The following is a 22,705-nucleotide window of genomic DNA, read 5'->3' on the forward strand; positions in this document are numbered from 1 at the left end:
TGGTTAGTCCATTGTCTGTGGTTAGTTCAGGTGTCTGTTATAACAGTAGGACAGTCCAGTGTCTGTGGTCAGTCCAGTGTCTGTGGTTAATTCAGTGTCTGTGGTTAGTTCAGTGTCTGTGGTTAGTTCAGTGTCTGTGGTTAGTTCAGTGTCTGTGGTTAGTTCAGTGTCTGTGGTTAGTTCAGGTGTCTGTTATAACAGTAGGACAGTCCAGTGTCTGTGGTCAGTCCAGTGTCTGTGGTTAATTCAGTGTCTGTGGTTAGATCAGTGTCTGTGGTTAGTCCAGTGTCTGTGGTTAGTCCAGTGTCTGTGGTTAGTCAAGTGTCTGTGGTTAGTCCAGTGTCTGTGTTTAGTCCAGTGTCTGTGGTTAGTCCAGTGTCTGTGGTTAGTCAAGTGTCTGTGGTTAGTCCAGTGTCTGTGTTTAGTCCAGTGTCTGTGGTTAATTCAGGTGTCTGTTATAACAGTAGGACAGTCCAGTGTTATTACAGACACTGGACTAACCACAGACACTGGACTAAACACAGACACTGAATTAACCACAGACACTGGACTAACCACAGACACTGGACTAACCACAGACACTGGACTAACCACAGACACTTGCTCAGAGGCACTGCAGCAGAGAGAGAGAGTCAGACCACGTGACCCTCAGCCATCTCTCCGTCCAATGGAATGAATGGACTGTAAATAGGAGCCAATGGGGAGAAGGGAGGCGGGTATAAAAGACTGGGATCCGCTTTAATCCGCAGCAGCAGCAGCAGCAGAACCGGACCCGCTTCAGACCACATCCCCAGCAGACTGAACTAACAGGTGAGAACACCTTTTAATCCTGATCAATCACATGCACCACACCACTGATCAGCTCATCACTGCATCAGGTTATCAGTTCATCATCAGGAGGAGAGGATGAGAGGAGAGAGGAGAGGATGAACCAGGGGGGTCTCAGAGTGATGGAGGGTTAAAGGAACAAAGGGGCAGACAGACAGATAGACAGACAGACAGGCTGGATGTGTCCTGGTTGTTTGCATGCTGTAAAGCTGCACAGAGTCTGTCTGTCTGTCTGTCTGTCTGCAGCCTGTCTGTCGCTCTGCATCCTAACGACCTTGCGACGGTGCGTCCTGTCTGCAGGTGTTGCGCAGTCAGACAAACACAATCCTTTCGTGCACCATCTTTAATCTCGTGCACAAATCTGTGATGCTGATTTAAAATGTGCACAACAAAAAAAAAAAATTAAAGGCCCTTAAAATAATAATTCCACCTTAAATCCACATAATATTTGAATATTCTAATTAAAATTCCTCCATGTAACCGATTAGTCATCTTTATTGTGGTGCTGCAGCTTTATTTGTATATATTTAAAGGGATAATACCGGATTATCTTCCGTTATTCAGCCGTGCAGCGTCATGCAATGCATAAACCCAGTTAAATTGCTGTGTGTGTGTTTGAAGGAGTAGAACCGGTTCTGTTCGGTAGGACCTTGTTGAAGGTGACCGGGGCGTCGCACGGTGCAGCAGCAGCCGGGCTCTGAAGGGTTAATCCCGGTCTCTCTCTATGCTGCGTCACTCCACCGGCCTCCTGCAGATCCTAATCAGCCTCTGAGTCTAACCCGGTTTATAGACTCACACTGATCCTGATCCGCTCCAGGGTCTCTCCTGAACCTGAACCGGGTCTGTGGATCTGCTGCAGTTCTGATGCAGCAGCTGGTCTCAGATCCAGGATCAGGATCAGGTTCAGACAGACACTCAGATCTGGTTCAAACATTTCAGCACATTATGATGATGAAGATGATGATGAAGATGTTACTCCAGTACAGTTCAAGGTACATTTACTGTCCTTGTAGTATCCATATCCGAGGTAAATGTACTTTTACTGCATTTATCTGACAGCTTTAGTAACTGATTACAGATCAAAACTCTCTGGACAAAAGATCATAAATATTATTATTTATAAATTAAAACAGATCTCCAAATTATTAAATATATTATTACATTTATTATATATGAATATGTATTACATTTAAAACAAATTATTAAATATATTTATTATTCAATTTAATTAAATATGTATTGCAACATATTTAATAATGCATGACATTTGAGTACTTTTATTTTCTGAGCCTTTAATTTTGATGAAGATGATGAAGATGTTACTCCAGTACAGTTCGAGGTACATTTACTCTCCCGGTAGTAATACTTATCTCAGAGGTCAATGTACTTTTACTGCATTTATCTGACAGCTTCAGTTACTGATTACTTTACAGATTAAAACTTTCTGAACAAAAGGTCATAAATATTATTATTTATAAATTAAAAACAGATCTCCAAATCATTAAATATATTATTAAATTTAGTATATATGAATATATAAATATATTGAATTTAAAATAAATTATTAAATATATGTATTATTAAATTTAATTAAATATGCATTAAAACATATTTAATAATGCATGACATTTGAGTACTTTTACTTTTGATACTATAAGTACGTTTTGATGATAATACTTTGACTAAAATAAGATTTTAAATGCAGGGGTTTCACTTTCAATGGAGTATTTTTTTAATCTTTTACTTGAGTAAAGGATCAGAGAACTACTTCCACTGAAAACTGTCATTTTGTCAGTTTTATCAGAAAGGTTTTATTTTTAACTTTATTTTCAGATCTTTTAATTGTGGGATGAAGCTTATTTTTGGATTTGTGAAAATACTAAAAGATAATATTAAAACATTTATTATTAAAAAATAATAATGACTAAATGTTTAATATATTTAGTAGAATTTGTAATAATTTTTTTTTTATATATATATAATTATATTTTATATAAAACATTTAACACATATTTTCATTTTGTAAAGATTTCCACTGGTTTCTTCATTTATCTTAATTCTATAACATAAATATAAATTATAATACACAAAATTATTTAAAAATAAATGTTGTTAAAAACACATATAACATTATAAATATTAACATTATAGTAAATGACATGAATTTGTATTTATTTATCGCCTTTCTAGTCTTCCGACCACTCAAAGGGCATTACACTACATGTCAGCATTCACACACACACACACACACACACACACACACACACACACACGCACACACATACATGATGTCAGAGGCTGACATGCGAGGTGCCAACCTGCCCATCAGGATCTAATATAAATACTCGTTCACACACCAACGGCTCAGCCTTCGGGAGGAGTTTGGGTTTAAACTGGAAGCGTTCAACCGAGTTAAGCTGGTTTACTAAATGGATTTCCACTCTAATGAACAATTATATAACAAACATGACAAATATCGGCATTTAAAAGAAGAAAAAAAAACAGCTTAGTTTCATCTTTGCTGCAGCCTTTTGTGACAAGTCATGTTGCAGTACTCTCTAGTCTGTGACGTCACCAGGTTGGTCGGCTCGGCTGAGTTACACAGATACAACGGTATAGAGACCGTGAAAGATGAGGACTGAGGGGACACGGGACAGAAGAAGACAAAAGAGGGGACACTGTTGTATTGTTCCTGGATGTAAAGATGAGTTTTACGATGTTAAAACTACGGACAAAATAGTCCATTTCATAAACTGCAGCTGAAACAGAGATCATTAACGTTACTGCAGCAGCGCTGGCTAGTGGCACTGAAAGAGTCCTCCGACAGGCACTGAGTCCTTCTGCAGCGTCTCCCCATCTCCCGTCCTCTCCCCTCTCTGATCACCTGTCTCTGTCTCCCCATCTCCTGTCCTCTCCTGTCTCTGATCACCTGTCTCTGTCTCCCCATCTCCTGTCCTCTCCTGTCTCTGTCTCCCCATCTCCTGTCCTCTCCTGTCTCTGATCACCTGTCTCTGTCTCCCCATCTCCTGTCCTCTCCTGTCTCTGTCTCCCCATCTCCCGTCCTCTCCCCTCTCTGATCACCTGTCTCTCCTCCTCCGCTGTCTCATTCAGACCGTTCAAAGACAGAGTCGCTAAGAAAATAAACTACTACTTTATTCTGAAGCTCACGTTATAGCGTTTGTTTACGTAACATGTCCAAGCATGCCCATGCTCAACATTAGCAAACCAAAACTACCGTCACAAAGTAAAACTTATGACCAAAGCAAACCGTTTAATAGATTAAATTAATTGAAATGATCATAATACTGTTTTCCCAGGTCAGCAGCCGGACGTCATCATGCCTTTCGGAAATACCCATAACAAGTTGAAGATGAACTACTCGTCGGATCAGGAGTTCCCCGACCTCAGCCAGCACAACAACCACATGGCCAAGGTGCTCACGCCTGAGATGTACAGCAACCTGAGGGAGAAGGAGACGCCCAGCGGGTTCACCCTGGACGATCTCATCCAGACTGGCGTTGACAACCCAGGTAACGACCCTCTGACACAACCCCTCTAACAAAACCCCGACCCAATCACAGCCCTCTAAACTAGGTCGCATCCTGGACCAGGTTATATCGGACCCAGTTTCTAACCCTCAGACCAGGAAACCACTTATCTACACCAGGTAACTCCCCCTGGAGACCAGGTCTCCCCTTATCTACACTAGGTAATTCCCCCTGGACACCAGGTCTCCCCTTATCTACACTAGGTAACTCCCCCTGGAGACCAGGTACCCCCTTATCTACACTAGGTAACTCCCCCTGGAGACCAGGTCTCCCCTTATCCACACTAGGAAACTACCACTGGAGACCAGGTCTCCCCTTATCTACACTAGGTAACTCCAACCTGGAAAACAGGTCTCCCCTTATCTACACAAGGTAACTCCCCCTAGAGACCAGGTCTCCCCTTATCTACATCAGGTAACTACCCCTGGAGACCAGGTACCCCCTCATAGAGACCATGATACCCCTCTAAACCAGCTAACTCTTCCTCAGACCAGACATCAGAAGAGGTGGTTTGTGGTGTTGTTTGTCACGTTGCGTTCTGGACTTTAGCTGCTGCTTGATAATCAACTTGTTAATTGGATTGACTCGTTAGATCAGGTTAATTTCTGCTCGTTAATCCCTCCCATCAGGACATCGTGTGTACTTCCTATCTGATCTCCTGATCCTCCTCATCAAATCCAACTTTAGCAGCATGCTACAGAGAAATCAGCTCCCTAAATGGAGCAAAAAACAACACATTTCTAGAGAAATAAAAAATGTGAGTCCCTCCAAAGTAAAACTGACAGGTGCATCACTTTTATTTTGAAGGAGCCCAAAAATGGTCACCAGTCAGAAAGTCGGTGATGAGCAGGAAACGATAAGCCGTTTTTGTGTCCCTGCAGGTCACCCGTTCATCATGACGGTGGGATGCGTCGCCGGAGACGAGGAGACGTACGAGGTGTTCAAAGAGCTGCTGGACCCCGTGATCGAAGACCGCCACGGAGGATACAAAGCATCAGACAAACACAAGACGGACCTGAACTCTGAAAACCTGCAGGTAAACAACCACAAACTGACATGAACCCCTTAAAACCTGCAGGTAAACAACAACAAACTGACATGAACCCCTTAAAACCTGCAGGTAAACAACAACAAACTGACATGAACCCCTTAAAACCTGCAGGTAAACAACAACAAACTGACCTCAACCCCTTAAAACCTGCAGGTAAACAACAACAAACTGACCTCAACCCCTTAAAACCTGCAGGTAAACAACACCAAACTGACCTGAACCCCTTAAAACCTGCAGGTAAACAACAACAAACTGACCTCAACCCCTTAAAACCTGCAGGTAAACAACAACAAACTGACCTCAACCCCTTAAAACCTGCAGGTAAACAACAACAAACTGACCTGGACCCCTTAAAACCTGCAGGTAAACAACAACAAACTGACCTGGACACAACAACTTGTTCTGTCCACTGAACAGGCCGATATAGTTCTGGTTCTGGTACCAGCTAGTCTGTCTGTGGTGCAGAACCCTGACTGGACCACCAGTCAGGGTTCTGCCGGTCTCTACTGATCTACTCGTCGTCTACTGTGTTTCAGGGCGGAGACGATCTGGATCCAAACTACGTTCTGAGCTCTCGGGTTCGGACGGGAAGGAGCATCCGCGGCATCTGCCTGCCGCCGCACTGCAGCCGCGGAGAACGCCGCGCCATCGAGAACCTCTCCATGGAAAGTACGACATCACTTCCTGTGTTCTGCCCCCCTAAAGCTGTTTCATTGTATTGAACTAAACTAAATTTATTTAACAATTCTTCCATTTCAAAGTTATTTTTCTAATAATTTCCAAGAAGTTTCTTAGAAAAACGTTGATTTGGTGCGAATTATCCAGAAAATAGAAAATAAATATTCATGCATTAGTCATCTTCATTTTACAGGTCCGCACATTTCATGGTAATAAGGTGATAATTAGCAAGTAACCTATTTGAAATTTCTTTAAAATTACTTCCAAATTACCCCAATATTTACCTCAAAACTTAATGAAATTTACTTTATTATAAACATTATTTAATAATTAAATGCTAAAATAACATATCATGGTTAAAATAGGGCCTTTAGGCTTGAGAAACCAAATGTAACCTGGTAACTAATGATATGATTCAGGGAGCATAAAACATTTCAAAGAAGTTATTTGATAATTATTATCTATTTATCAGCAGACATGGAAATAAAGCATATCGATTAACTTTGTATTCTTTTCCTGGAAATGTATTAAATAAATTACCAGCTATTGGGAATATAATTATTAAATAATGTTTATAATAAAGTCATTTTTTATACATTTTGAGGTAAATATTGTGGTAATTTGGCAGTAATTCTAAAGAAATTTCAAATAGGTTACTTTCTAATTATCACCTAATTACCATGAAAGTTGCGGACCTTTAAAATGAAGTGTAACCGTCATTTGTTCTATATTTTTTATTATTATTATTTAGAATCAGAAATATATTATTAGGGCATTACAATTGCTCTTGTATAAACATAAAAAATGTAAGAAAATAGAAATAAAGGAGTATGTAACATGTAATTTATGTACATAATGCTACAATATAAACAGAATATATGCAAAGAAATATAAGTACTAAAATTTAAAATAACAAAATGAGAATATAAAAAATATGAAATATCTACAAATATTTATATTAAGATGATACATTTCAGCTGACATGATTAGTTAACTGGAAGTGAACAAACTGTAATTAACATCTGATATATTGATCTGGTTGTTTATTTTACTGAGAGGGGTTTTAATCACATGATGACAGCTGAACTCCCATGTGAATGAAAGCTCCAGAAAAAGCTAGTAAGTGGACTTTGAGTGAGGATTATTTAGTCAAACTGACTCTGAATCAGTTCTTTCATGACAGGATGTATCATTACTCCGGTAGTACTCTGTGACTGTTAGTAGTACTACTGTTAAGACGGGAGATACTTCAGAAATATTTTCTGGAATGATGTTGAAATGAAACATGAGTTAGTTTCTGATGGTGCGTTCAGGGACACTCTGGTGATCTGATAATCACCGAGGCTCTTTTTATTTAGAGCTGATCTTTATTTAGCTGTTTTCCCATCATGCCTCAGTGATCCAGTCAAACGGTTATATAACGGTGAGCTCTGTGTCGTCCTGCTCAGACTCTTAATGAGGATCTGAACCTCTTTCATATTCTAATGAGACTACAGAGAACCGGACTGAACCGGACCGGCTCGCTCTCCACCATTCTGTCACTTATGACACAAAAAGACGTCTTAAAGGAACAAGTTTTAAAATGTCTGAGAAGTGAAATATTAATATTATAACAATATATAAATATGAATATAGTGAGTGACAGAGTTAATATGTAATAATAAGACTCTCTTTAGTCATGTTAAATATCAGACCTTTAATTTGAAAATCTCACCTGAGCTTCCCCTGTGACCTCTGACCTCCTGCAGGTCTGGATATCCTGGAAGGAGACTTGAAGGGGAAGTACTACGCCCTGAAGAACATGACGGAGGAGGAGCAGCAGCAGCTGATCGATGACCACTTCCTGTTCGACAAGCCCGTCTCCCCACTGCTGCTGGCGTCCGGCATGGCCCGCGACTGGCCCGACGGCCGCGGCATCTGGTCAGTACGACCTCTGACCTCTGACCTGGTGTTTGAGGAAGCAGGTGACTGACTTCCTGTGTAATTTAACCCTTCGCTCTGGCCTGCAGGCACAACGACAACAAGACGTTCCTGGTGTGGGTGAACGAGGAGGACCACCTGCGTGTCATCAGCATGCAGAAAGGAGGCAACATGAGGGAGGTGTTCACCCGCTTCTGCACCGGACTCACCAAGGTGAACGCCTGAACGCTCACTTCCTGTTTCCACACAGGTGACATCACCACCTCACCTGACCACCCGTCTCTCTCTCTCTCTCTCTCTCTCTCCCTCTCTCTCCGGCAGATTGAGAGCTTGTTTAAGGAGCGAGGTCACGAGTTCATGTGGAACGAACATCTGGGCTACGTCCTCACCTGCCCGTCCAACCTGGGGACGGGACTGAGAGCCGGCGTCCACGTCAAACTGCCCAACGTCAGCAAGCACGACAAGTTCGGAGACATCCTGAAGAGACTGAGGCTGCAGAAGCGAGGCACAGGTACGCAGAGAGACAGACAGGTAGACAGGTAGAGACAGACAGGTAGAGACATCCTGAAGAGGCTGAGGCTGCAGAAGAGAGGCACAGGTACGCAGAGAGACAGACAGGTAGAGACAGACAGGTAGAGAGACAGACAGGTAGAGAGATCCTGAAGAGGCTGAGGCTGCAGAAGAGAGGCACAGATACGCAGACAGACAGACAGGTAGAGAGAGACAGACAGGTAGAGACATACTGAAGAGGCCGAGGCTGCAGAAGAGAGGCACAGGTACGCAGAGAGACAGACAGGTAGACAGACAGGTAGACAGGTAGAGACATCCTGCAGAGGCTGAGGCTGCAGAAGAGAGGCACAGGTACGCAGAGAGACAGACAGGTAGACAGGTAGAGACATCCTGCAGAGGCTGAGGCTGCAGAAGAGAGGCACAGGTACACAGAGAGACAGACAGGTAGAGAGACAGGTAGAGGGAAACAGGTACAGTAGAGAGAGAAAAACAGGTACAGAGACAGACAGAGAGAGAGAGAGACAGGTAAAGAGAGAGACAGGTAGAGAGACAGGTAAAGAGACAGACAGATAGAGAGAGACAGGTGGACAGACAGGTAGAGAGACAGGTAGAGAAACAGATAGAGAGACAGGTAGAGAAACAGGTAGAGAGACAAACAGGTAGAGAGACAGGTAGAGGGACAAACAGGTAGAGAGACAAGTAGAGACACACAGACAGGTACAGACAGATAGTGGGACAGACAGACAGGTAGAGAGACAGGTAGATGGACAGACAGGTAGAGAGACAGGTAGAGGGACAAACAGGTAGAGAGACAAGTAGAGACAGACAGACAGGTAGAGAGACAGGTAGAGAGAGAGTCTTGTCTCTGGTGACTCCCATCTCACTAGTATTAATTAAAGGTGTACCTGTGACATCACTTCCTGTCTGTGTGTCTCAGGCGGCGTGGACACGGCGGCGGTGGGCGGAGTCTTTGACATCTCCAACGCGGACCGTCTGGGCTTCTCGGAGGTGGAGCTGGTGCAGATGGTGGTGGACGGCGTCAACCTGCTGGTGGACATGGAAAAACGTCTGGAGGCCGGCGAGAGCATCGATGACCTCATCCCTGACCAGAAGTGAAGCGTGTCACACTGTAACCTCTGACCCCCCCACACACACACCCCTCACACCCCCACCTCCCACGCCCAACCCTCACTGTAACCAATCAGAAGCCGTCCTGACGCTGCAGGACGTTTAGAGCCGCTCACTTTAGACTTCAGTCTTCCAACATCAGAAGGATTTTCTATTTCCTGTTGGACCCGTCTAACACCTGAAATATCTAATAAAGTCTGTGTGGCCCCGACTAAACACTGATGCTGCTTCCTGTCTTCATTCTGCACACATGCACCCGCTGCCGGAGGGTGTAGCGGGCTCATTTTTAAACCTAAAGTGAAGATACTGGTATCATATGAAACTACAAAACCTAATGAATCCATCGGTACCAACTATATCATACTAACATGTCAAGAAGGAGGTTAATTAACGCTCCAAACTTAAGCTAAATTTTGAGGAGGAAAAACTGTCATGGCCATTTTCAAAGTGGTCCCTTGACCTCTGACCTCCAGATATGTGAATGTTAATGGGTTCTATGGGTACCCACGAGTCTCCCCTTTACATGATACAAACTTATAACACTAATAATGTTGCTGTCTGCTTTTGATTTGTGGTGTTATGAAGAACCTAGTAAGATTCTTCCATCCTCGTGAACTAGTGGTGGTACACTGTATCGTACACATTTTATACCATTCTTCTTCTGAAATTTCTATATTTAGCTCTGATTCTCATTTGTTTTTTATATATAGTGTTGAGCTTCCTCTATTCTCCCCTACGGCTTTGTAGAAGGCTGAGATGACACAAGATCTGCCCTGGTGATATGAATCCACTATAATTTTAATAATACCATTCAGATCTATTTTAGGATCAATTTTCACCTCTTTCATAAAATAGTCTCGTATTTGTAAGTATCTAAACAAATCTTCTCTTTCCAGACCAAATTTCACATTTAAGTCTTGAAAACTCATACATGTCCCATGTGTTAACAAGCAATTGAACAGGTGTGCCTAATAAAGTGTCCGGTGAGTGTAGATACAGCAGCCTTGGTACCATATTCATCTTAAACACCTGGATTCTAGAGCTGAGGTCCAGGGGAAAAGTTGACCATCTCTGTTTATCTTTTTGAATATTTAGTTCTACAACACTGTAGTTGGCTTCATACAGTTTGCTAAGTCTCTTGGTCATAATCACTCCTAGATATTTTATAGTTTTATAGTCCCATTTTAAGTTGTGTGTATCCCTAATTGGTTGAGATGGAGAGTAATTAAATGGAAGGATTTGAGTTTTTGCCACATTGATTTTATATCCTGAGTAGTGACCATAGACCTTGAGAAAATTCATCAGCAGGGATAATCCTCTCGGGATTGTCTAAAAAAATTATTATATCATCCGCGAAAAGGCCAATAACGTGTTCTTTGTCTCCTATCTCTATTCCGTTCAGATCATTATTTTGCCTGATTGCTTGCGCTAAAGGTTCAATATAGAGGGCAAAGAGCGTAGGGTTCATACAACAGCCTTGTCTGGTGGCCCTTTTCTAATTTTATTCTATTAGATAAATAAACCTTGATTCTGGCAGTCGGATCTTGATATATGGTTCTAATGCTTTGGATTGATTGTTTATTTAACCCGAATCTTTCAAGTACCAAAAATAGTCATAATTACTAATGTTCATAGTCCATTCATGTGCACCAACAGGCATGTTTTCAACGGGCACTAATACTAATTATTATTATTATCATAGTGTCAAAGAGATTTGTTCCTGTGTTGAAAGACAAAGATGTAGTGAGATTTATTTACAGAGAAAACAACAGAACGGTTAAATTAACACATCATGTGGAAAGAGGAATAAATAATTTAGTGTATAATCTGATTTAAATGTTTTATAACCACTGACTGCATCATGTGTTCTGCAGTACTCCGATCTTTTACCGCAGTAAAAGTACTAATATCACACTGGGAAAATACTCCACTACAAGTAAAGGTCTGAAGTATGTCGGTATTATCAGCTAGTTAAAGTAAAAATATACATACACGGACCAATCAGAGAGGAGCTACTGCAGCTAGGGGTGGGTTTAGGTGTGTGTGTGATGACACGGAGGGGCGACGTTGGTTCTAAACAACAATGTCGGCTCCTGGAGAGGTTAGCGCAGCATCAGTTATATTAGAACTGGAGAATATTTCTCTTCAAGAGTAGAAACATGTTTTCACTCCTCTCCCAACTGGCTTTGAGTTTGATTGACAGACGGTTCATCCAATCACCTGCCGAGTATTCTTTTAAAGTTCCCGCCTTGTCCCACGGTTTCAGTGACTTCTTCTCAGATGGTGCTGTGAAATAAACCATCTGGTCGGTCCGGTTAGTGTAAAGGAGCAGAAAATGTAAATTCTCAGGTTAAGTACAAGTACCTTAAGTTTGTACTGAAGTACAGTACTTGAGTTAATTTGTGTATTTTTCCTGTTATTCAAAAAGCTGTCAGACAGGAAGCTGTTCAAGGTGTTTAATGAGACACAGGTGAACATGAAGTTCACTTAACAAAAAACAGTCAGCTATCAATCAGCTGTCGATCAGCTGACGATCAGCTGTTGATCGGCTATTGATCAGCTGACTGCTCACATGTACAAAAGAGAAAACAAATGATAACCAGATGAGTCTGTCAGACAAACTATTTACATTCACAAACATGGACTCAGCCTGTCTGCATCCACAGGGCCCCGCCCACTTTCCATGTGTCACTGCGGAGGGCCTTTCAAAATAAAACAAATGTACATCACAGCAGAACACTTCCTGTGTGGTTTTCATAACACTGGACTCCAAATCCCATGATCCTTTGCCCCCTGCTGTGCTGGGGGCAGACGAGGGAAACAATCAATGACTTTAATTCAACATGAACACACTGAAACATGACAAACTACCAGTATGCTCCACCTGTCTGTCATTCACTATACCTGTCTGTCCCTCCACCTTTCTGTCTCTGACCCCTCACTCTCTCTCTCTCTCTCTCTCTACCTGTCTGTCTCTGACCCGTCTCTCTCTCTCTCTCTCTACCTGTCTGTCTCTAGAGCTTGAGTTCGTTGGCGATCTTGGAGGCAATGTTCTTGAAGGCGAAGGACGTTCCTGAAATCCGTTTGAAGCGGACCCCGTTGAGCGAGAGGCGGGGTAGTTTGCAGACCTCCATCTCCCATTGGACGAGGCTGTCGGCGTGTCCGTCACCATGGACACAGAGCAGCATGAAGCGCTCGCGCTGCTCGTAGTCGCAGTTGTTGGCGTCCAGGACTTTCCTGATCTCCCTCATCATGTCCTGAGCCTCCATGGAGGACGTGGTCTTCATACTCCAGGTGAACCTCAGGGAGCGAGGCTTCGAATCCCTCAGCAGAGGAGCATTAGGAGAACTAGGATCGTCCTTCTGTTCATATGATACGTTACGACTACAGAAGGGGGGAGAGAGGAATCAGATGTTAGAGAAATGGCTGAGTTTTCCTAAATATATAAATAAAAAGATTTTGTAGTCTGTCTGTAAAATCAATCTGAAGGTCAAACATGCTTTGATTTCACCACATTCATCTTAGGAATTGTTTTGTTATTGTTACACACTGAAATTCATGAGAGAGAAATTGAAGAGATGGAAAAGTCAAGAAAAGCAGCAGGCGTTATGTCGAAGTCATTTCCCCCGACAAATAGTTTCCCTCCGGTTTAAAATTTAGGGAACAAAACACTAAGCTAATTAAACTAAACTAAAAACTAAACTAAAATTTAAACAAAAAAACTAATCTAAGCTAAAATAAAAAATAAAAACTAGACAAACTTAACTAAAAACTAAACAAAAAAATTCAACCAACTAAACAAAAAAACTAAACTAAAAACAAAATTAAGTGAACTAATAATTAAACAAAAAAACTAAACTAATTAAATTACAATATAAACAAAAAAACTAAACAAACTAATCTAAAAACTAACTAACTAACTCAAATACTGGTTTCTGATTGGCAGGCCCTAAATCTAAATCAGGACTGTGGTTCGAGCGGTTTGATTTGGCCCCCCAGATGTTTTTACTGGATGAAAAAGTCTAAAAATCAATAGAGGCTGTTTCATTTTTTGAAAACCGATCTTTAAATATGTAGGATCCCTAATTATGAATTATTTTGTATAATCTGAGAATGTCTGGCAGTGACACTCTGCCAGTGATCTAAGTGATCTTGGGATCCTGGTACCGTTTAGTATCTTAACAATACAAACGGTGTTTTGCTTCATCAAGTTTCAGTTTGAGCCACCTGCTCTAAACGAATCAGAACAATGATCACAACAACACATCAACCTGAATCTGACTCACCTGGAGCCCTCAGGTATCCCATTCCTCTCAACCTCTGACACACTTCTGCCAGCAAGGATGCAAGGAAACAAGGAAGGAAGGAGAGTTAGTGTGTTAAAGAGCACATGAGGAACTAAAGTTTCAGGTAACAGCTGCAGAGCAGAAACAGAAGAGGAAACAGCAGACGGGTGTCTGAGAGGAGGCCTGGCCTAGATATGATGCAGTCAGACGGGTAAACAGACATTTTGGACACACAGTGAGAACAGCTTCCCATGATGCTTTGCGCTGGCGTACCTGCGTGCGATTTTGGAGGTGAGTTTGGAGAACAGGTTGGTGGATCCTCTGGCTCGCGACTGGGCATCATGTGACAGGCTGGGGGAGGCGGGGGGGCCGTTGTAGGTGGCGGTGCGTCTCTCTCTCAGCTGACCTCCGTGAAAGGTGCTGCGGCTCGCCGTCCCTCGAGGGAAACGCAGCCGGTCAGGTGGAGTCGCTGCGCTGCTCACACTGTGGGTGGAGGCTCCGCCCGCTGACTTCTGAGGGGTGGTGGTGGTGGAACTGAGGGAAAAACAATCGATTCATCTATGTGTAATGTTTTCTTTACGATTTTAAAATACCAGAATCGATATATTTGCTTCATTTGAGTCTATGCAGAGGTAGAAGGAAGTTACCGCTTTTATTGTTGTAGTCTGAGTTACGTGATGTCATATCAGTTCCTTATCCGTCAACCAAAACAAACCGCAGCGAGACGGAACAAGAAAGTAGAAAACGGCGGAGAGCTAGCGACGCACTTGGCGAAGTTAGAGGAAGTATACACGTATGACTACATCCGGTTTTCAAAATAAGGTGTTAACAAAGGGAACTGTATATACAAAATACATCTATGGAAATAAGATTGATTGGATTATATTCACCAGAAGTATAAAACATTACATGACAAGAGTGTGTGGATGAAAAATTTGCATCACAAACCACAATAAAACGTTATACCTGTTCTCTTTGCCGTTCTGGACCACAGAGTTTCGGTCTGCTGAGTTCCTCTCAGTACAAACGTACGTGTTCCTCCTCGTCATGCTGGACCATCCACCCTGAGACAATAATCAATCATCAATATGTTTCACATTCAGTAACCAAACACAGATATCAGATGTTTGCTGGATCACCATATGAAGACACATATAAACTGTTTGTGTGTCTATATGAACTCACAGTGGGCGTGACTGGCGCCTTCCTCCGCTCAGGGATGTCGGACATGTTGGGGTTGTTGGCGTTGCCGAGCAGCGGACTGCCTCCCTCCACAGAACTGGACTTGTTGTTCTGACCTCCCACCTCCTGCTTCACCTCCCCCTCTGCTGGAGCTGTCGTCTGACTCCTCCTGGGGGGAGGAGCAGCCGAGGAGGCCACTGGAAAGGAGGAGGAGAGAGGAGTTATAGTCAGTACATGTAGTCTGGATGAAGTCCTGGTCCTGGTCCTGGTCCTGGTCTGGGTGCGTACCTTGGTCATTGTTCTTCCTCTGTTTGGAGGAGGAGGAGCGCTGGCTGAGGAGACGAGCAGGAGACGGACGAGTTTTGCTGGAGTCGCTCGCCTCCACCTGAACAACAAACACACGGTTATCATCACCGCTGCTCAGCGTCTGTATGTGTCACACCCGCTGTCCCCATGGTAACCACCTCTGACCTCAGCAGCTCTGCGTCCCAGCAGCAAGTAGGCGGCTGTGATGTCATCGTACTTCATCTTGGAGAGCGAATCATTGATCTCCTCTCTGGAGTAACCCATCCCCACCATCATGTCTGCAACACAGCACAGAGTTATACAGCACTTCAGCTGTGTACTAGTACAATACATATATATACAACCTGTGTAAATATATTCATCATGTGTACTTGTACTGTATGCGAGTACGTACCGATCCTCTTCTCGTCTCTGAAGTCCATCTCCGGCTCCACAAAGGGTTTCAGCGCCTCGTCATTAGAGCCAACGTTGATCCAGCGATCCCTCATGATTTGCTGAGAAACATTCAGACAACGTTCAGACAACAACACTGAAACCAATAAACTGATCAATCAAACACTCTGAAAGGAAACTTGTGATGCGTTCAGGTGTTCTGACCTCCAGAGTTCCTCGTTTCCCCGGGTTCAGCACCAGGAAACGCTTCAGCAGGCTCTCACAGTCAGTCGACATGTAGAAGGGAATACGATATTTACCTCGCAGCACTCGCTCTCTCAGCTCCTACAGACAGACAGACAGACAGACAGGCAGACAGACAGACAGACAGACAGACAGCTGTCAGCAGAAAGCAGTGAAGGTAGCACAGCACAGTAAGCTAATCAATAAGGTGATGAATAATGTGAAGGCTATCACTAGCTGAGTCAACGTTAGCTGTGCCGAGTTTGGAAATAACTGAAAGAAGTGGGGTTGTATGTATACTCCCGTGTTCTGAGAAGTAAAAATACAGATTTCTTTTAATGGAGTCTGGTGGCTTTGAAGAGAACGATATAAGGGCTGTCTGACGGCGAGGTAAAGCGGCTGTGGACGGGAGCAGCAGAAAAACAGATTTTAACCACCTAAATCAGTTTAAGTGTTCGCTATATTTACAATATTTTCACCGCTTTACCTCGCCGTCAGACGGCCCTTGCTGACGGGGAACTGAAAACGTTACATCACTGTCTTTAAAGCCACCAGACTCCATTAAAAAAAACAGTAATTTAACCTCTCAGAACACAGGCGTTGCTGGTCTACCGCTGCATCGATCGGTTAGTTTAGCTTCCTGCCGGTACTCCTGTCTGCTTCTCCAAACTGGGAGCACACGTCTGATACTGACCTTGAGGTTCTGTCCATCAAAAGGCAGAGATCCGCTGACTAGAGTGTAGAGGATCACACCCAGACTCCACACATCCACCTCTGGACCGTCATACTTCTTCCCCTGAAACACACACACACACAGTTACTACTGATGACCTGTCACACCACACACATCAATACAATGAGTGAGTGAGTGAGTGAGTGAGTGAATGAGTACCTGGAAGAGTTCAGGAGCAGCATATGGAGGTGAACCACAGAAAGTGTCCAGTTTCCCACCGACAGTGAACTCATTACTGAACCCAAAATCTGCTATCTTAATATTCATGTCAGAATCCAGCAGGAGGTTCTCTGCCTGCAGGAGGAGAGAGGAGGAGGAAGAGGAGGAGGAAGAGGAAATATGAATGTACTGTATTTTCATGGTGTGTTTAATGTCAGCTGGGAAATGTGATATCAGAGTTTAGTGTGTTACCTTAAGGTCACGGTGAACTATGTGCCTCTGATGGCAGTACTGAACGGCAGACACAATCTGCAAAGATAGACAGACAGGTAGAGAGAGACAGGTAGGTAGAGAGACAGACAGAGAGACAGGTAGAGGTAGAGACAGACAGGTAGAGAGACAGGTAGAGACAGGCAGGTTCAGACCAGACTTACATAGCATTTGCACACCTGGAATAACCTGAATCTTTACAGGTATTTACAGGTACACTCCATTACTTCACTACAGTATTATGGGATGCCGGTCCCTCCAGGTAGGGGTGTCACCAGAACTGATACTTCAGTAACAAGTCGAAAACATGACGGCACTTTGACTGACTGCAGCACCGCAGGTACCGGAGATCAGGGCTCGAGACTAACGGTGTCCCAGGGACGATAGAGAAAGTTCTCTGATTCTAACGTTATCATGATGTGTTCAAATGTAATCTAGTAAAATGTAGTTTTTGGTGAGAAATAATAAATTCATAAAAACAGCTTCTGACGGTAATAAAGGCGTGGCTGTTGAAGAACCGCGTTACCGCGGTATTGAACTGGTATGGAGAATCGCAGAATTTCACCGGTACTGGTATCGACCACTAAAGTTCTGGTACGGTGACAACGCTGCTCCAGTGCGTTACCATAGTAACACCAGTGTGTGTGCGTTACCTGTCTAAATTTAGATCTGGCCTCCTTCTCCTTCATCCTGCCATGAGCAACGAGGTAGTCAAACACTTCACCTGCACACACACACAGACACACACACACACACAGACACACAGATACATGACAGTCAACACAATGTGAACATGACGCTGGATGAAGGTCAGAGGTCATGAATCTGATTCAGGTGTTCAGATGAAGGTGTGACTGACCTCCGCTGGCGTACTCCATCACCAAGTACAGAGTCTTCTCTGTCTCTATCACCTCAAACAGCTTCACTGTGGACACAAACACACACACACACACACACACACACACACACACACAGGTGAGACAGACAGAGAGACAGATGGAGAGAGACAGGTGGAGAGAGACAGGTGAGACAGACAGAGAGACAGATGGAGAGAGACAGGTGATGGTGTGTTACATTACTCACCGATGTTTGGGTGATTTAAGATCTTCATTATTCTGACCTCTCTGAAGAGCTGACAGACAGACAGACAGACAGACAGACAGACAGACAGACAGACAGACAGACAGACAGACAGACAGGTTATTGATCAGAGACATATAAACCCTCTTAGAGCCGACGTCATGATTACGTCACGGTGTTAGCTGGAGGCAAAACAAAGGAAAGACTGGAGGCTTTTAATGAACTGGAGCTACAGTCCAGTCTGGGTGCAGTCTGTCTCTCACCTTCTGCAGGCTGGTGGGGTTCAGCTGGGTCTTATCAATGATTTTGATCGCCACCTTTCAGGAACACAAAGATGATTGACGGTTAAATCACGTTCCTGTAAGTGATCAATAACTATGAGGATACAAATACAACAAACTTTATTGAACTGACATTTAGATTCTTACAGGTCTGTCTGCCTCACCTCTCGTCCTGTCTCACCCCTGGTCCTGTCTCACCCCTGGTCCTGCCTCACTTCTCGTCCTGTCTCACCCCTGGCCCTCTCTCACCCCTCGTCCTATCTCACCCCTCGTCCTGTCTCACCCCTCATCCCGCCTCACCCCAGGTCCTGTCTCACCTCTCGTCCTGTCGGGATGTGTCGAGCTAGCTTGACTTTGGCGAAGTTTCCCTTCCCGATGGTTTTCAGCAGTCGGTAATTTCCGATGTGCGGCGTCTCGTCTGCGGTGGACGAAGAGTTTTTACTGCGAGCGGATCGGACGGAGCGGGACGACACCTGACCACGCCCATCATCCCCTGGGGCATGCTGGGAAAATAAACACAGACAGAGTGTGTCATTTACATTCTTGTATTGATTAACTGGTGGTTTAGATAGATAGATAGATAGATAGATAGATAGATAGATAGTAACTTTATTGATCCCGAGGGAAATTCAAGTTTCCAGCATCACAGTTCCATAGTGCAAAACATGTTAGTAAAAAGGCAGTAAAAAGGTTAGTAGTGCAAAGTACAAAGTACAAAAAAATATACCGGATATAAAAATACAAGGAGATGAAGAAAACTGTTAAAACTGAATATAGTGCAGGGTAACAGCTGGGATACGGGACTATTAAAAAAGTGAATATAGTGCAGAAGAGACTGTTAAAAATGAGTATAGTGCAGGGTAACTCCAGTAGCTTAGTCTATGAAAGTGCACTGTGTGCATTATTATCTGTCCTGCAGACCGTCCTCCTTTGTCCCCCCTCTCCCTAGAGAGGTGTTGTACAGTTTGATGTCTCGGGGGACAAAGGACTTCCTGAGTCTGAGTCTGTGGAGCACTTGGGGAGCAGCAGCCTGCCGCTGAACAAGCTCCTCTGTTTGGTGATGACGGCATGCAGAGGATGGCTGGCGTTGTCCATTATGGCCAGCCGTCTGTTAAGTGTTCTTCCGTTTAATCTATAAATGCATGGTTTCCAGTGTATTTCAAGCCTGCCGGCCCACCAGGCCTGAGCATCAACTAAAATGTGTTATACAAGTTGCAAAGCAGCAAACTTAAGTGATAGTACTACGTTGTTGTTTTGTTGTACAGTGACATTGTTACCACAGTCTTGTAAAGGGAGGAGTGAGAGGAGGGGTTGCAATCTGCAGCCTCACTACTAGATGGAACCAGATCCTACACACTGGACCTTTAATCTTTACATCTCTTTCTTCTGAACCACATTAATAACACTGTAAACTATGAATAAAATCCATGAACTGATTAATAACCCCTGATATAAACCCTTCATTTGTTAATCCAGTTCTTGATTTGATGGAGAATTTTCTAACTTCTAATTTAAGAGAAACATTTGTGTGACTTCAGGTGAACTTACTTTATTAAAAGCATGTTAAAGTAACCAATGGTTTTGTTTAATTTCTATTGTCCTTTTATGTTTGGCACAGCTCTTTGTTTATGTTTTTGTTATGCTTCTTCTGTATGTAAATGTTTTTAATGTTTTCTGCTGTTACTATGGATACTGTCATTTTGAAATAATAATAAAAAAAGAAAAGGAGTGAGAGGAGGGGTTGCAATCTGAAGCCTCACTACTAGATGGAGCCAGATCCTACACACTGGACCTTTAATCTTTAAATATCTTTCTTCTGAACCACATTAATAACACTGTAAACTATGAATAAAATCCATTAACTGATCAATAACCCCTGATATAAACCCTTCATGTGTTCATCCAGTTCTTGATTTGATGGAGAATTTTCTAACTTCTAATTTAGGAGAAACATTTTCTGTATTGTGTTGTTTACTTCCTGTCAGCTGATGTCACTCACATACACTGCAACAGGAAATAAACTGGGACACATTTAGAATGTTTACGTTTAAAACTGTGTAAAGGGTCTAAATATTGTATATTTGTGACATCACAAATGGACATACATCCTGACAGCTTGTTTCAAAAGCAGAGTTTCTGAATACGGGCTGTGTGTGTTTCCCTGTGGATTGAGTGTTTCGATACTTTCACAGTATTTATATAGCACTTAAACCTGCTTTATAATAAATAAAACATGAAAATCTCACTTTTTTATAATATGGGACCTTTAAGAGAAACATTTGTGACTTCAGGTGAACTTGCTTCATTAAAAGCATGTTAAAGTAACAGATACAACACAGGACAACAAATACAACCTAGTAGATATCAAGCTGAACTCACGGTCTCGTTGTCCCGCTCGTTGACAGTCGGCAGCGGAGTCCTGGTGGACATGTTACCCGGGGCAGGGTGAGGCAGGTCCGGTCATGAAGCTCCAGAACACCCTCCTGAACTTACTAACTGTAGCGGGCTAGTTTAACTTTACCTCGGGTTTACCTGAGCAGGTGATCACCTGGCATCACTGGCTCCTGTCCTGACTACAGGACCGGAGTGTTATGTGGCCCGGCTCGGCTCGGTTCGGCTTGTTTTCCGGTAGTTTGTGCCTGACATGGAGCCACTCTGAGCCGGCAGCAACAGTTCCTCTTCACCAGCTCAGTTAGCCTGTTAGCTCCATGCTAGCCCGCTAGAAACCGGGTTCTGAGTGGTTCCGGGTCCAGACCGGGTCCGGGTCTGAGTGCTGGTGTCTGGTTCTGGGTCGGTTCTGAGAGACAGTCCCGGTTCCGTCGGTTCTGCGGTGTTTTTGGGTTCATTCAGCTCCTCTGGAGAGACTCTCTCTGCTAGCTGTTAGCCGCTAGCTGCTAGCCAAGATGGAGGACTGCCCCAAACACAGGATATGACAGGATGTGACGTCAGGAGCAGCGTGCTACGTGATTGGTTAATCAGCGCCGAGCTGTTTTGCGTTTGTTGTTGCTAGGGTGACTGGACAGAAAAGAGATTAAAGGATTATACTGTCTTAAATCACAGTAAAATGAATAGAAGTGTGGTTTGTTCATTCATATAAAGAACAATATTACAATGTACTGTCTTAAATCACACAAAATTAATAGAAGTCTGGTCTGTTCATTCATTTAAAGGGACTATTTGTAACTTTCAGAAATGCTTGTTAACAGCGACACCTGTGGCCGTTAAGTCAACGAAAGTCAGCGTCCTGTTGCTCGCGCTTGTGCTCGCTCTACATAGACATGAACGAGCATCGCTCAAAACAGTGAGGCGACACACGTCATCTAAAACCACAATATCACTCTATATTTCAGCTGCTTGGCAGTAATGTTAGCTGACCAGACGGAGGTCTCTCCATGAACATGATTTAGATCTGATCCTAGTGTTGTCTTTTCAGAGGCTGAAGCAGGAAAAGTGGGTCGGTGCTGGGGCTGAAGCAGGAAGAGAAACGTTATTGTCTCCCGACTGTGCCCGCAGGGAGACACCGGCACCCGGTTGGAGGCGATAACGTTTCTCGCTGCGGAGCTCCGTCACTTCACAAGACACGGGAAACCTCTGTTGGTCTGGAGGAGCTGCAGCAGTTATTTCTGCACAAACGTCCACTGTACATTCACTAGATATTCTCAGAGCTAAACTAACTCTTCTGCAGTGTGGAGTGAGCGCGCGTTCACGCGTAGAGGTGGAGCGAGACAGCGAGAACACGCGCGATGTGTGTATGAAGGCAAGCAGGCAGAGGAGACGAGACTCCAGCCACACGCGAGCGCACATATGCGAGAGCGCGCATGGGATCCCGACCCGGTAGATTTATATGTGTAAAAAGTTACAAACAGTCCTTTTAAAGAATAGTATCACATTATGTTGTGTTAAAGGTCCCATATCGTGCTCATTTTCAGGTTCATACTTGTATTTTGTGTTTCAACTAGAACATGTTTACATGCTGTAATGTTAAAAAAGAACTTTATTTTCCTCATATTGTCTGCTTGAATATACCTGTATTTACCCTCTGTCTGAAACGCTCCGTTTTAGCGCGTTTTGACGGAATTGAAACAGAATTGCGTTGCTAGGCATCAGCTTGGGTCCATGTGTACTTCCTG

At 43.4% G+C, this 22,705-nt stretch overlaps 2 protein-coding genes across 4 annotated transcripts; one reads left to right on the top strand and one right to left on the bottom strand.

Moving 5' to 3' along the window:
- Window positions 1-649: 649 nt before the first annotated feature.
- Window positions 650-9,885, top strand: LOC119477025 (creatine kinase B-type-like). The gene is made up of 8 exons (XM_037750799.1): window positions 650-810; window positions 4,146-4,358; window positions 5,258-5,412; window positions 5,964-6,096; window positions 7,854-8,025; window positions 8,115-8,238; window positions 8,347-8,536; window positions 9,473-9,885. The coding sequence occupies exons 2-8, from the start codon at window positions 4,166-4,168 to the stop codon at window positions 9,649-9,651; spliced, it is 1,146 nt and encodes a 381-aa protein (XP_037606727.1). The 5' UTR covers window positions 650-810; window positions 4,146-4,165; the 3' UTR covers window positions 9,652-9,885.
- A 2,219-nt stretch (window positions 9,886-12,104) lies between these two features.
- LOC119477024 (MAP/microtubule affinity-regulating kinase 3-like) lies at window positions 12,105-21,513 on the bottom strand. Of its 3 annotated transcripts, XM_037750796.1 has the most exons (18): window positions 20,955-21,513; window positions 18,893-19,078; window positions 18,558-18,611; window positions 18,298-18,346; window positions 18,074-18,139; window positions 17,868-17,938; window positions 17,197-17,253; window positions 16,945-17,079; window positions 16,747-16,848; window positions 16,035-16,154; window positions 15,832-15,931; window positions 15,603-15,715; window positions 15,420-15,516; window positions 15,135-15,328; window positions 14,916-15,013; window positions 14,223-14,483; window positions 13,950-13,994; window positions 12,105-13,047 (listed from the first exon to the last, which is right to left on the bottom strand). In XM_037750796.1, exons 1-18 carry the CDS (start codon window positions 21,003-21,005, stop codon window positions 12,678-12,680), a joined length of 2,169 nt encoding a protein of 722 aa, XP_037606724.1. In that variant the 5' UTR covers window positions 21,006-21,513; the 3' UTR covers window positions 12,105-12,677. The 3 variants fall into 3 exon arrangements, with proteins under 3 accessions (XP_037606724.1, XP_037606725.1, XP_037606726.1); XM_037750797.1 differs by lacking the exon at window positions 13,950-13,994 and having other exon boundaries at window positions 20,955-21,512; XM_037750798.1 differs by lacking the exons at window positions 18,893-19,078; window positions 20,955-21,513 and adding an exon at window positions 18,757-18,871.
- Window positions 21,514-22,705: the final 1,192 nt, after the last annotated feature.

The sequence above is a fragment of the Sebastes umbrosus genome, chromosome 18, assembly GCF_015220745.1.
Source record: "Sebastes umbrosus isolate fSebUmb1 chromosome 18, fSebUmb1.pri, whole genome shotgun sequence".
In the NCBI taxonomy this organism is placed as follows: Eukaryota; Metazoa; Chordata; class Actinopteri; order Perciformes; family Sebastidae; genus Sebastes; species Sebastes umbrosus.

Bases quoted from the DNA above. Each gene is read 5' to 3' on its own strand.
- LOC119477025 (XM_037750799.1), top strand. From the start codon at position 4,166: ATGCCTTTCGGAAATACCCATAACAAGTTGAAGATGAACTACTCGTCG. The intron at 5,413-5,963 runs GTAAACAACCAC...ACTGTGTTTCAG, and splicing joins TGAACTCTGAAAACCTGCAG to GGCGGAGACGATCTGGATCC. The intron at 8,239-8,346 runs GTGAACGCCTGA...TCTCTCCGGCAG, and splicing joins TCTGCACCGGACTCACCAAG to ATTGAGAGCTTGTTTAAGGA.
- LOC119477024 (XM_037750796.1), bottom strand. From the start codon at position 21,005: ATGTCCACCAGGACTCCGCTGCCGACTGTCAACGAGCGGGACAACGAG. The intron at 15,517-15,602 runs GTCAGAGGTGGT...TTTGTTGTTCAG, and splicing joins TGGGACGCAGAGCTGCTGAG to GTGGAGGCGAGCGACTCCAG. The intron at 15,329-15,419 runs GTACGCACCCAG...CCTCCTTTCCAG, and splicing joins GAGGAAGAACAATGACCAAG to TGGCCTCCTCGGCTGCTCCT.